The sequence below is a fragment of the Larus michahellis genome, chromosome 6 (genome assembly GCF_964199755.1).
Source record: "Larus michahellis chromosome 6, bLarMic1.1, whole genome shotgun sequence".
NCBI classification, from domain to species: Eukaryota; Metazoa; Chordata; class Aves; order Charadriiformes; family Laridae; genus Larus; species Larus michahellis.
Genome location: NC_133901.1, coordinates 68,253,545 through 68,266,749, shown reverse-complemented (window position 1 = coordinate 68,266,749; position 13,205 = coordinate 68,253,545). Strand labels below are relative to the sequence as shown.

Genomic DNA, 13,205 nt, shown 5'->3' with positions numbered 1-13,205 from the left:
TGGCATGTTTAATGTGTCTTTCCCAACCGTGAGTGAGTCACTTTTGATGATGTTCTTGAGGTGACAGGTACATTGCTAAACTCTCTGGAAAGATACGTGTGCAGTTTTAATTCCCTGTTAGCGAGTGAATTAGAGAGTTGTTTTCATGTGCTGTTCCCAAGTGCTCATTGGATTTTGATCGTGATTGTCCATTCTGCCTCTAAAGAGAAATGAGCAGCTCAACATACTGAACATTCCTGTGTTGTTCTGTGTTGTTCTGAATAACTGGGATGCTTTGAGGAAGAGAAGAGGTTCTCAGAAGCACTAGGGAGAGGCATCTGATGCAGGATGAAACTTAATCAGGCTCATCAGTGCTGCCTCAGAGCGAACAGACCTTCCCAGAACCTCATGATAGGTTTAGAATAATGCATTGGAAGTGCTTATGGAGCCAAGCAAAAATGAGTTGGGGTATGACTGAGCTTATAGGCTTGACCTCGCAAGCCTGGGTCTGTAAAACCACCTTGTGTGCTCTGCTGATTGCCGGGTTTAGGGAGTGTCCTGGGTTGAGCAACACAGGCCTAATTTCTCTTCTAATGCTGGGGAAAACTGCACTTTTAGAAGACACTAGTGTCTGAATTTGTGAAAATATTTACTTCATAGCCAGCTAGGCTATGTGGGATTCAAGGTCTCAGTGTTTTCAAGCCTGGCCAGGTGCAGGGATGAGGAGGAGCGAGGCCTGGGCATTTGACCCAAGCTGGCCAACAGGGTTATTTCATACCATGAACGTCACATTCGATATAAATTAGAAAGTTTGCTGTGTAGTTTCTCTCTGCCTTGATGGAGGCAGTCCAGAGAACTCCTTGCCCCAGTGCCAGACCCCTGAGCCCTTCCCTTCCTGCCGAAGCCGTTGCGCTCACAGTGTCCCACATTTACTGTCCCCTGCTGGGAGTGCACGGCTTCCTACTGATACAATTGGCTGAGTATAATTCTCATATATCTTATATTAATATCAGGATTAATACTGGTTCTTTAGTATCATTGTTAATTATTCAGTCTTATCCTGTTAAATCCATTTATATTTCAACCCTCTTGTTTCCTTGCTTTCCCTGATTCCCCGTCCTGGGTGGGGAGGGGTCATTGGGTGATAGAATAATTGTCTAAATGACAATAAATTGTTATGGGTCTTCTCAAACCATAACAGGGAGAGAGTCTGTGGTGCCGCGCACAGGACTGGGGTCTCCCAGCGTTCGTGTGTTGAAACCTGGGCTGTACCTGCTGTGACTCTGCTGCAGTTAAACTGAATGCACGATTCAAAGTTGACTAGATGATCAAAAAGGGTTTTTAAAACAAGCAAAAAGACAAAAAAAGAAAAAAACCCGAACAACCACAAAAGCCCCCAGGCATGCAGTTAATATCCTTCATTGTCAATTCACATTCTCGTTTCTCGTATCCAAAGTCATCAAGGATAGTGTCATGGATACAACTTCAAAAGAGTTGACTGGTTCATTTTGTCTTCTGGAAGAGCATCCAAAAGTGAAATAGTTATCTTTGTCAACTTGCCATCTACTAGTTTATATTCTTTTTTTTTCCTTTTTCCCTTGCCTTATTATCTTGACTTTGGAGGCACTGGATACTGTTTTCAGATAAGAAGTTGTTCAGTCTCATTTAACTAACATTTTCGCAGGTACTACTAGTTGTTTTTTGTTTTTTTATAGTGCATCCCTGAAAAGCCAAGTCCTTGGAGAAATATCAATATCATTTAAATCTAGCCCTTTGGTAGCCATTTCTCAGTCACCGTGTTTCAGGATAATAAACTGAGGTAGGTTAGAATAATTGTATCATATTGAGACCTCCTCATAAATAAACTGGTAATTTTATACTTATTATTTTATGTGCATCTCTTTCAAATGCGTCCAGCGGCTAATACTTGGATTTTAGTGTTAGCAATGTAGTCAAAGGATTGTATTAGCAGGTAAGCCAGAAGCCTTTGCCGATTGCTGTGAATTACAGCTGAGAAGGAGAACGGCTCTGAATTGTTGTATTCACAGGAAATGTTTTCCATTGGCCCCTTTTCATGTTTACTACTAGAATAATAAGAGTCAAAACACAATGAGTTATTGTTTCCGCGTGGCGCAGCAGGGTTAGTGGATTTGGAATGGGTTTTGTCAAGTGATTAGTCTGCTTGCTTCTCAAGATTGAATTGCAAATCATAAACCAGTTGTATGATTTCAGGCACAAAGCCCAAAAGTTTCGTTCGGAAGACGTCTTTAGGATTTACCCTTGTTGCAACTTCTTCTCTTTACCTATTTTAAGGTTCCCTATAAGTTATACCTGTAAAACTGTCATTCTTCTGCCTTCATGTTTTGAGGATCTTTGATAATATTTTGATAAGATGCATTTTTCTCATTAGAAACCTTCTCTTTTTGAACAATGATTTCAAAGGTTCAGGGTTTTTTCTTGTTAGAGTAACTGCAAAGAGTCGGCTGGTTGAGAGTACCCTGAGCTTCCTACTGTACTTCCTTTGTGACTTGTGCTTTCTGGTCTTAATTAAGAATTCTTTTCATTGATTTTTTTTTTTTTTTTGGTTGCTTATGCTTCATTTTAACTGTACTCTTATTTTGGTTCAAGTTAGTATTTTTATACCCTAAAGCATAGTGGTCTTTGATATTTCTTAAAGTATGAGTCTAGTATGATTGAAACACATTTCAACTCGCTGTTTTATAGAAATATTACTGTTAACGTGTGTTGCTTGTCTCGTCGCTGTGTAATGTCTGTTTTGTTTTTGAGGACGACTTCCTATGCTTTGCTGGGGAAGGAGAAGAAATAATGCTTTAAATTGAGTAAGAAATGAGCTTAAATTCAAAGGTCAGATACATTAGACTTCCGATTTGAAGTGGAAACGTTTTCTGTTTCCAGTAGTTAATACCTCCTACATTTCAGACATAAAATGTGAAAAGTTAATTTGTTTCCTTTTAAAGTTTCTTTGTTTTCAAATCATTGATCATTAACTGTGACAAGGTCATGTAAACCAGATGTAGTTTTTCTCCAAAAAAAATTTGACAAGGCTGTAGTGTTTCTCAAATAAATGGACATTGCCGTAGTGTAACCAGCAAAGGATGGGTGCTTCTTTGGATCATTTTTACACCGAGTTTAAAAGCCTAGGTATCACGAAGATTTTTAAATTGAATTTTAAACCTGTTATTTTTCTTTAATTCGGAAAACATGAACGCTGTGTTCATCTTTAAAAACGATGCAAGTCCCAACTGGTTCAAAATTGAAAATTAAATCTGAGAACAACTTGAAAAAAAACCCCAAATCCAACATCCCCTTTGTGCTGCCAGTCTGAAAGTACAGCACTTGTGAAGTGTTGGTCTTCGTACTTCTTTTTTTTCCTGTGGATTTAATTTTTAGAGGTAAAAATAGTTTTTCTGAGATTCCGTTTTTAAGCAAAATGGAAACTAATTTGTAACGCGAGTTATTTATGTGGGAGTTTCCTTCAAAGACTCCTTTCAAAGTGAATCGCAGGTTTCAGTTAATGGCACAATTTTAAATATTTTAAATTTTGAATTAGAACTGGTTCTTTGCCTGTTTCCTTCCTTTCTTCCACTGTTTCATCTTGCAGAGGAGAAAATAAAATCTCTGTGTAGTGTGGATGCAGAAGCACAAAGTGAAGATCGTCAAATACTTTCTTTATTCCAGAGAGTTTAGGTAGCATTTAAGGAAACTGAAACTTATGACCAGAAACAGCGTCATTTCAGAGCTTTGCAGGAGTGCCGTGTGTCTTTTCTTGAATTAGAAATGCCCGGCCTCTGTAAGGCTTCTTATACAGAAAATGTAAGAAATATTTTCCTGTGACTAATGTGGTTTTTTTTTTTTTTTAGATTGGCAATTTTCCTTATCCTATTTTAAAAATAAGAAAGTTAATAATTTTGTCACTAATTTTTAATGCTTTTTTTACTTATTTTCCTGTAAATGGAGAAAAAAAAATATTAAAAAGTTATCTTGCTTGCATCCCTAGATTATGCCCGATGGATTTAAAAATGCTGTGTTTGTGAGGAGTATATTCAAGAGGATGAGGGAAGAGGTACCGCTAACTGGGCACCCATCCCGCGGGGCCGCTGCAGGCTGGCTTTCCAGCGCAGTAGTGATCAAAACCAGCTTGACCCAAATCAGCCACCACCGAAAAGCTGCTTTAGTAATAGTTTGCCACAAAAACCTTTGAACCGTCAGACTTTTTTCAACGCGATGTTGGCTCCAAGCCTGCGTAGAGTCGGAGGAGGCTGTTGCAGAACTCGCTCCCCGAGTCTCAGTTGTTCGGCTTTGCACGTCCTTACCCGGCTTCCTGGCCAGATGTAGCTGTTTTTTCACTTCAGCTTATATTAGGTAGCAATAATAAAGATTAATGCATTCAGAGAATAAAAATATTGGGATGTTGGCTTCCCAAAATAATTTTATAAAAATGCTAATCAATTCCTACGCTGTAAGAAAAAAAAAAATCAGAATGTGAAACTTTGAATTTCTATGTAAATGCACGCCGATGCTATTGCTGTGAATAGAAATGGTAAAATAATTCCCCCTCCTTATTTTACGTTGCTATTTCAGCAGGAATGCGTATCAGCATTTGAAACTCAATTTTCTGATTTGGGGAGGGAGCTTGCGTATTTGGGGGGAACTTCGGGTTGTGCGAGAAATGAATTGTACAGGAGTATGTCAGGCTTCCTGTCTTCACATTCCTCCCCGTCCCATGAGTATAAAAGTATTCCTGGGGCCGATTGCTGGCTGAGGCTGCCTTTGAAGACCACTGCTGTTACTTTTAGCTTGTTACTCGGTGTCGCTCGGCAATGCTGCCTATGCTGTTGCCGAAGACCCATATGTGTGTGTAGCTGGGCCAAGAAATCAAACCGGTATCTGCCTGACATCTGCCAAGACAAACCGTTGCGTAGAGGGGCTTTAGATCACTTCTGCTTTTTACTTTGTTTTTTTTTACTGATACTTAGCAACATATCTGATATGCTTTGTTTTTTTCAGAAAAGAAATCCTCCATGTATGAATTGCATTTCATAGTGATATGGGGGTGGGAAACAATGAATTTTAATGCCTCTTTGCAATTTTTTTATGGGTTTGTGGTGGCAAGGTTGAATGATACCAATATCTATGTATATTTCTGTGCATTCTCTCCAAACACCTCTGGAAACACTTCCTCTTTATCACTTGAAATGACTGAATTTGGTGGAAGCAGTTCTATTAACGAAATATTATAAATGAACAATAGTACAAGAAGGAGGTACAGTACTGCTAAATGTCCACTTGAATTCTTGGGACTTTGCCTTTTTGAAGGTTATCTTCTCATGGAGCTGTTGATTAACTGTAGTCTACACAAGAGACACTGTCCCTTGACATAAAAAAACATACAAGGTTTTATCCCTTAATTCAGTTCTATCCATCAATACAGTTTGATGATAGATGCGTAAGAAGACTAAACTTCAGAAAATTCAACTCTGCGGATTGAAGGTACCTGTCATTTCAGAGAACTGAGCCACACCAACCGCGTTGGGGAGTTTCATATATCATAGAATCATAGAATGGTTTAGGTTGGGACACCTCCCACCAGCCCAGGTTGCTCCAAGCCCCGTCCAGCCTGGCCTTGAACCCCTCCAGGGATGGGGCAGCCACAGCTTCTCTGGGCAACCTGGGCCAGGGGCTCACCACCGTCACAGCAAAGAATTTCTTCCTGGTATCTAATCTAAATCTCCCCTCTGTATATGTAGTTTATACTGTCTGTGTTAAGCTTAAAACGTGTCTGAAGTATTCATAATACAGTGATTTTTTCCAAGATATTGATACTTTCTTGAGTGCTCTGGGAGAGCCTTCTCCTGCCGGAGGGTTGCATTATAAACCTCTGCTGCAGGCCAAGAAAGGGCTGGTCTACAGCATGGTCTGGCAAGCCTTGCTAATCCCCAGAAAACGCTTGGCTGTAGTGCTTAATAAATTTGCTAGAACCCTCATCATGGTAAGTTCCCTATAGCTGCCCAGCTGGAGCTAGCGTGGGCCTGGCTGCAAGGAGGATAATGCGCCGACTGCGCTTGATTTAATGAGGAAAAGTGGAGTAAGGGTGTAAATGCTGAGCAACAAGAGCAGAGTTGAGCTGAGCTGGTAAGGCTACAGTGAAACTGAAGGTACGGTAGTGTTAGTTACTGTAAGAAATGGAATCTGGGGCCAGGAACGCTCCAAGCCAAAAGATGAGCTCATCCAGAGTATCAGGTTCAGTATTATTTGACAGCAATGACTATCAAACAGCGAGTAGTGAACGGCTTTGAAAGTGCGTTTTGGCACAAGGCTACGAAGACCAGGCTTGGCGTAAATCCATTTCAGGACACAAACTTACAGTCAGCCTAGAGGTGCAGTAAATATAAACTTTCCAATTTAAGAAGTTAAAATAACTTTACACTTGTGTCACCTCCAGAAGCTAAACTCGCAAATGTTTCCTTGGTGAACTTTGAGCAAGGAGGAGGATGTAATAGAAGAGGCAGTAGGGCTGGTAGTAAAACCAGCCTATTGGGATATCAGAGAGGTCTTGGCCACACATCAAAAACCTAATGGATTTCAAAGAGGGAGAGAAAGCCGTAAAGTGTTTTTGACTTGGGTGTTTATCTAAAGCAATTGCCAACAATAATTAGTGGAGAATGCAATCTTAGCAAGTACTGTTCAGACTTTCTGCCTTCAAACCACGTTTTCCTAGCGAAGTCTTAAGAAATACATTGTGCTTTCATGTTAGGAATCAAAACATAGATAAAAGTAATGAAGTCATTCTAAACTTTGTAAAGCAGGCTTCGTTAAGTTTCACATACTAAATTCAGGCTATTGGCAGAAAAATGTTTGCAAGGCGTTTCTGTGGATGAATAGGGGCAGGTTCTTAAGAATGTGTTGCAAAGAAAAGCATTTAATGACCTACTTTGTCTTTAATAAATTATAAAGAATATTTAGGTTTTCTATAGTAAGGACCATATTTGAATAGAGATTTGTCTTAAAGGGTTTTTTCAGATTCTTGCAGCCAAGTTGCTTAGCTTACCTGCGGCAAGCCTAGTGAGCTTCAGGTATGGAAAAAGAAAGACAGGATTTGTTGACGGATTCATACCCTTGGCATTTTGGATCTATTGCCATTTGTGAAACTTGCTGAGAAAGTCCATCCTCTCTTTATTCTCTTATTAAAAAAACCCACCCACCTATTTTTGCCCATGCAATAGCTATTTGAATTACCTGGTTTTCCACAGCAGTTGGTTTGATTTTGAGTCAGCCGATGAGGAGCAGAAGGCTTCACTGCGGGTGTTGTAAGCGGGGAACGGTGTAGAGTGGATGCCATTCAGATCCCGTTCAAGGAGCCTTAGATGTTCTAACCTAAATGAAGCAAATACATGAACATATCAAATGTTTTAATTTGGGGCAGATTGATGCAGTACTTATACTTACCTGTGCTGACTCTTCAGTTGGAATACTGTCCTGATGCTGAAAAAAGATCGAGTCTTTGCAGAGTTTATGTCTCCCGATGCTGACCATCTCTATTACCATTTGAATTTATATGGTTCTATTCTCAAACTCATATTTCAGCTTCTGTGTTTAAGTTGACTCTTAAACATTGGTGGCTTTTTAAACCTGAAGTTCAGAAAGTCTTTCACCAGTATTTTGTAATAATTTTATTAATTTATCCTGCGATGGCCTCAGGCGTGTGGCATGTTCCCTCTCTTTGAAGAGTTTTCTAGCACTGTAGGGCCAATCATTCTGACACGCAGCGGCTATATAACGTTATTATTCAGCAATAGTAGCATCAATTGGATTCATAAAAATCAGGCAGTTTTAACTTGTTCAACGATGCTCTTATGTGTATGATTCTGGCTAAATTAAGTCACGAGGGGTCTGTAGATGAGGTTAATAAGGCTCGACTCTGGTGTGTGTATGTGCTAACTCTGTCGGTCTGCAGAGCTTGGGGATCAGACTTGAAGTAAGGGCGTGTGTTTAAGTTCATTCTACTAGAGAAACTCAGAAACCAGTAGAGATGGGGTAAAAAAGATGGGGGCTGGAGGGCCAAGGAGCTTCACCTGGGAAGGCAGTTTATTGCCTGGTACTTACTGAAGGCAAACAGTGGAGGCTTCTCCCTGGTTTTAATACGCTTTTCAGAATGGGGGAAAGGGAGGGCTCTGTGCTGGTGGATTTTGCAAGCGGTGCAATAATTAAGTGCAACATGGCAAGAACAGCAAGTCTCTCCTGGTCGGTTGGGTTTGAAAGTATTTCCCAGATAGAGTTTCACTTCTGGCAGTGGGCTCCAGTGAGCATTAAAAGAACATGAATTTTAAAATACAGCCGTAGAGGTATTTTCAGAAATGCTCTATATCACCGTTAGAAACGTGCGATGCATGATTTATTTTTTCACGCACCGCAAATACACTTACTTTGCAAGCTAGGTTTTGTTTTCAAGCTTGATTCAAGAAGGCTGGTCTGTAAATCAGCTCTGCTTTCATCTACTGTTCATCTGCAGGTTAGTTTTATTACTTCATACAGTTTTCATTAGGCATATTGAAGTTAGTTGCGTAAATTAAGATCGTATGGACAATATCCATAACTAATTTTTGTGTTCTCTGGTTCTCTTTGCAGTTGACGAAGGTCGTATTAAGGAGCTGGGCAGAGTGCGAGTACTTCACAAGAGAACCGTGATGCCTTACAGCGTGTATAAGAAAAGAAGGAAGGGGCCGAGCGACGAAGCCAGCGTTCAGCAATACGCAAGTTTGGTTGGACAGACCTGTTCAGAAAGAATGTTGTTGTTTAGAAGTTGAAAAAAAAATCATTAAATGGCATTTCGATGGCGCTACGTTTTGTTGCACTGCCACTGGGTGATATGTACTATAGTTGTGTGTTGGTATGCCGACTCAAATAGCAGTATGAAACGCAGGTATATATCTAGGCTTGTGTGAATACATGGTACTGTGTTTAAAGGTCAACTCCAATAAAACTTACAATACAACAAGGCTTTAGCAATATAAGTTTAGAAAAACATGCTTGCAATATATCTTAATTAAGTAGTTCTAGCCTTTCTATGCATTTTGAATAATTCTAAGTAAGCAAAATGAAAAACAGGTGTCTTTTTTGTAGAAATGAAGATTGACTAAATCTAGGTTAACAATAATTAAATTACAAATGTTTTCAAATAGCACCGTGGATATCTGGCATTAAAAGTTGCCATGAAATTTATGCTCGCATTTGTATGCTCCTGAACTCTTGCAAGAGAATTGAAATGTGCCGTTACTTTCTTATGTGAAATCTGGCATGGTTTAATTTTATTTCAATAGTATATTTAAAAAGCGGAGGAAATTATTTTCACTGCACGTTCTTCATTTGTTTAGAGCAGTAGGTTAGTGCCTGAGGTCCTAGCGAATGTAGGAGTTCATGGTTGATTCTCAGTGGCAGGGCGTGCAGTGCTTTGGAGATCTTTCCCCTGTGGAGAAGAAACAGAATAGTTGCACTATAGATATACCAAAGATATGCAGCCAAGCGGCACAGTGGTTTTTTGGTATAAGCCTTATCCTTTGTCTAAAAAGAGTGGATATTTTACTGCACGTCAGTAACGTGAAATAGAGGAAGGTTTATCCTATAGCTCTTCAGTGCACATTTCAGAACTGTGCTGAAAAACAGACATGAGGTACCACTGCTGAGTTTTGTTGCAATTATGTTCTGCAGAATTGCATTGGAAGACTTAAATGTCACATTCCTGCATTTTTACTGACTGTTTTGTTGATGGTGCAGCAGCTCACAGGTTAACATCTTGAATAACATTTTACTAAATGCTTCTGTTGAAAACGCAGGGATTTGTGATGCTTTATGAAAGCACTTTATTATCTGACACGTGAACATTGTCATTGGTGTTCCGTGTCGCTCTCAAGTCATACAAGTTGTAGGAATTTTTGGGAATAACACCGATGTATAATTCAGTAATGTATTACAACATTGTAACAATACCAATGCATTTATGTTTTTTATCTTCTTGGATAACAGGAGCTAGTATTTACCTTGAATCAACTTGAAGTTTCCTGTTAACCTTTGAAGAAAGATTCTTATTCAGGAATATATGTGTAGGTGTTTTTCCCCAGAAAGGAACCAGATTCAGTTTTACCCTCTGAGAGTTACATCTCCTATTGTTCAGGGCTTCGTTTTAATTTTAGACACTTGGCCAATATTATTAATTGTTGATTTTTATGTGGAACAGATGTAAGAATTTTGGGATTTAAGTACATTGTAGATTTAACTTTTTTTTCCCCATATCTGAGTGATCATTGTAATATAATTCATATAGAGTACAGCTTCAACACTAATTAAAAAAGGTAATTTTATGTTTTATTAATTTGGAAGTACTGTATTGCTCAGCTCCCAGTCTGCAACAAAATTGAGTATTTCTGTCAGCATTATATCTGGTATGTGTTCATCTGCTGCCTGGGACCGAGAAGTTTCTGTATAATTTACAATCTAGTTTGCCCATATCATATCTAAAGCTACTGCCACGGGAGAACCGCTAAATACTACTTAAGAACATTATTATAAAGCGTTCCTTTCTGTGGAGACCATACTCTTGCCACTCAGTGAAATGTCAAATGGTATAACATTTTCTGCCTACACAATGTGTTGAAAAGCAGTGATGCCCAGGTGGCTTAGAACCAAAATAAACGACAAAATTGATATTATATCATATAAAAAGGTTAATGGGCACACAGGAATTCCAGTATGACTTGCAGAACCTTAAAGATGATCAAAACCATTTAATGATGGCCTCGCCGTGCTCCTGGAGAAGTTAAAGTTTCTGTTAAATTGCAAGGGAGCAGACCTCACGTCACCATGCAGAGCTCTTGAAGAGCTCCCATCTTTTTGTGCCCACTGCTACAGGTGCGCCTTCTGGAGGTGTATTAGGCTTCTCTCTGATGCTCTGTTGCTCCCGGGGAGCTTTTAAGGCCTGCAGTTAAAGAAAAGTGACATAAGTATAAAATTGAAAATTGAGTACGGCTTGAAGTTGTCATTAGTGTGACCACTAAAGGTAAATGACCATTTCCTGTGAATTCCGAAATGGTGCTTTCACTTTCTGACCTCCACTGGAACTGCAGCACCACGGCGCGCTGCCCTTCCGGCTCTTACTGAACTCAAATACACACATATATTAAAAAAAAAAAAAAAAATAAAAAGGTCAAGGTGAACTCAAAAATTCATCTGATGCGGTATGCTGAGACCTGACTCACTTCTCTAGTGTTATTTTAGAAGAAAATTGGTGCAGTATTTTTCGGGACTGATTACTCTATCCCTGTTTTAGAAGTGGAATAGAGTCTGAGGATGAAGTTCTGTAAGTTTTGCCATTGACTTCAGTGGAAGTGAAAATTGACCACTGCTATAATTTTATTTAATAAGATGTTGTCATTGAGAGTTATTGAAGCTAGAGATATTTAATTTAGTACAAAATATTTCACAAGGGTTTTTTAGTGTAGTTAGTTTGTGAGAGTTAATCCCTAAAGTAAGGTTACCTTGTTCTATCATCTGTTGATAAACGAGCATAACGTGGTGGTAAGAAAATGCAGAGCCGTGACCAGTGTTAAAAAATACCACACTTTTTTTAATTGGAAATAAATGGGGAGCTTACTCATTTCCAGCATCCACACATTTCCGTAAATGCAAAAGAACCCGCATGTTGAGTTTGTAATTGCTTCTCAGCAGGCCTGTTTGACTTGTAAGTATAGAAAATAAAGTTATTTCTAGTCTCGGTAAATATTTAATAGCTCTGAATGTGACTTCTGTCTTATTTGGTTGAAATTCGTTCTCTTGGAGGTCAACTAAGCATCCAGTGAACAGCATAATTGGGGAAGTCAAAGAGTATCAGTGATTAGAAGGGATAGCTGTCAGGTCAAAACATATGCCAGTATTTTAGAACTAAATTTTAGTTCCAGCTAGACAGATTAATGAAGAGTTTATGCTTTGAGAGAGACTTTATAATTCTTTTGCAAATAGAATAAAGAGGTAGGCTTTTCACAAATGGAGAGTAGACGGGGCTAGCTATTTATTTTAGTTAGACTACACCATTTCTAGTTAGTGGGAAAACCCCACACTTTCTTTGAAGGAAGCAGCACAGAAATCTGGGTTACATTCCCAAAGATAATCCCACTGATTCCTTTTCCTGCTGAATGGGGCAGAATTCCAGCTAATTCTGGGTTCCTGAATGAGACTTTTGTCGAAGCCCAGTCATTCCATGGCTTGAGATTTTGGTGTGCCGAGGCTTGCAGTGGTGCAGTGCCCAAGGCTCTGTCCTTCAGATCCTGCTTCCTGGGAGTATTTATTTCTTCTGTTTCATTGCTCCTTTGGAGTCTACATCCATCATTCTTTGTGGTTCTGGTAATGTCTTTGCCAGACAATCATTCTGATCAGCCATGTATTTCTGAATTCCCTCTCATTCTGGTTGTTCCAGATAATCCTTCAGACATGGATTACGTGCTCTCCTCATCAGCCTTTCCATCGCCACCATCCCCCACCAAGCTTTAATGGTTCTTCTTGCTCATCTGTCCCAGTCTTGCTACACGACGAGTCTGCATTTGGAAGGGTGTAGACAATATTTAGGGCAGAATTCATCACCATGTTTCAGGGAAATCATCAGCATTTCCAGCGGCATCGTAGCCACGTATCGTACCCAGTATATTTATAAAACTGCACCTTCAGCGCCTCTTGCGTGTGATCTCACACACTGAGCATAAAAAAAGCCAGATTGCGTTTCCACGTGCCAGATGATTTGTTTTCTTAAGTTAGTCGAAGTGATGGAGAGTTTCCAAGCCCTGACGCCGTGGCTGTCCTGAGGAGGCCAGCGTGGTGAGCTGTGTGCCTCCGGCAGGCTTGAGCACCAGCTGAGGGTGGTGGAACCTACCGTGGAAGGGTTGGCGGTGGCCCTGGGTGACAGAGAGAGGAACCGAAGGTGGCTGCGGGTCAGCCGGGCATTAACAGGCAAGTAGTGTGTGATTTGCCTTTACTTACGAAGCAGATATTAGTCTCACTGGGGAAATAAAAAAGCACTGTGGCAAACAAACGATATAAATAACACTATTTAATTTCAGTGGTAGCTGCTAACCAAATGAGTATACCAGCAAGGCTGGTTATAATAAGCTCCTTTTGTAGGAGTTTTTTTGAAAAGCATGGTGACTAAGCGGCTAAGTATACAA

The 13,205-nt window shown here is 39.8% G+C and overlaps 1 protein-coding gene across 8 annotated transcripts in view; it reads left to right on the top strand.

Moving 5' to 3' along the window:
- Positions 1-11,777, top strand: part of ATE1 (arginyltransferase 1) — an 84,484-nt gene extending 72,707 nt beyond the window's left edge. For 6 of the 8 annotated variants that reach the window (XM_074590570.1, XM_074590565.1, XM_074590561.1 and 3 more), the window contains one exon: positions 8,626-11,777. In XM_074590570.1, the coding sequence (XP_074446671.1) occupies positions 8,626-8,804 (179 nt within the window). In that variant the 3' untranslated portion in view covers positions 8,805-11,777. The remainder of the gene's footprint in view (positions 1-8,625) is intronic. The other 2 variants (XM_074590572.1, XM_074590571.1) reach the window with 1 other exon arrangement.
- Positions 11,778-13,205: the final 1,428 nt, after the last annotated feature.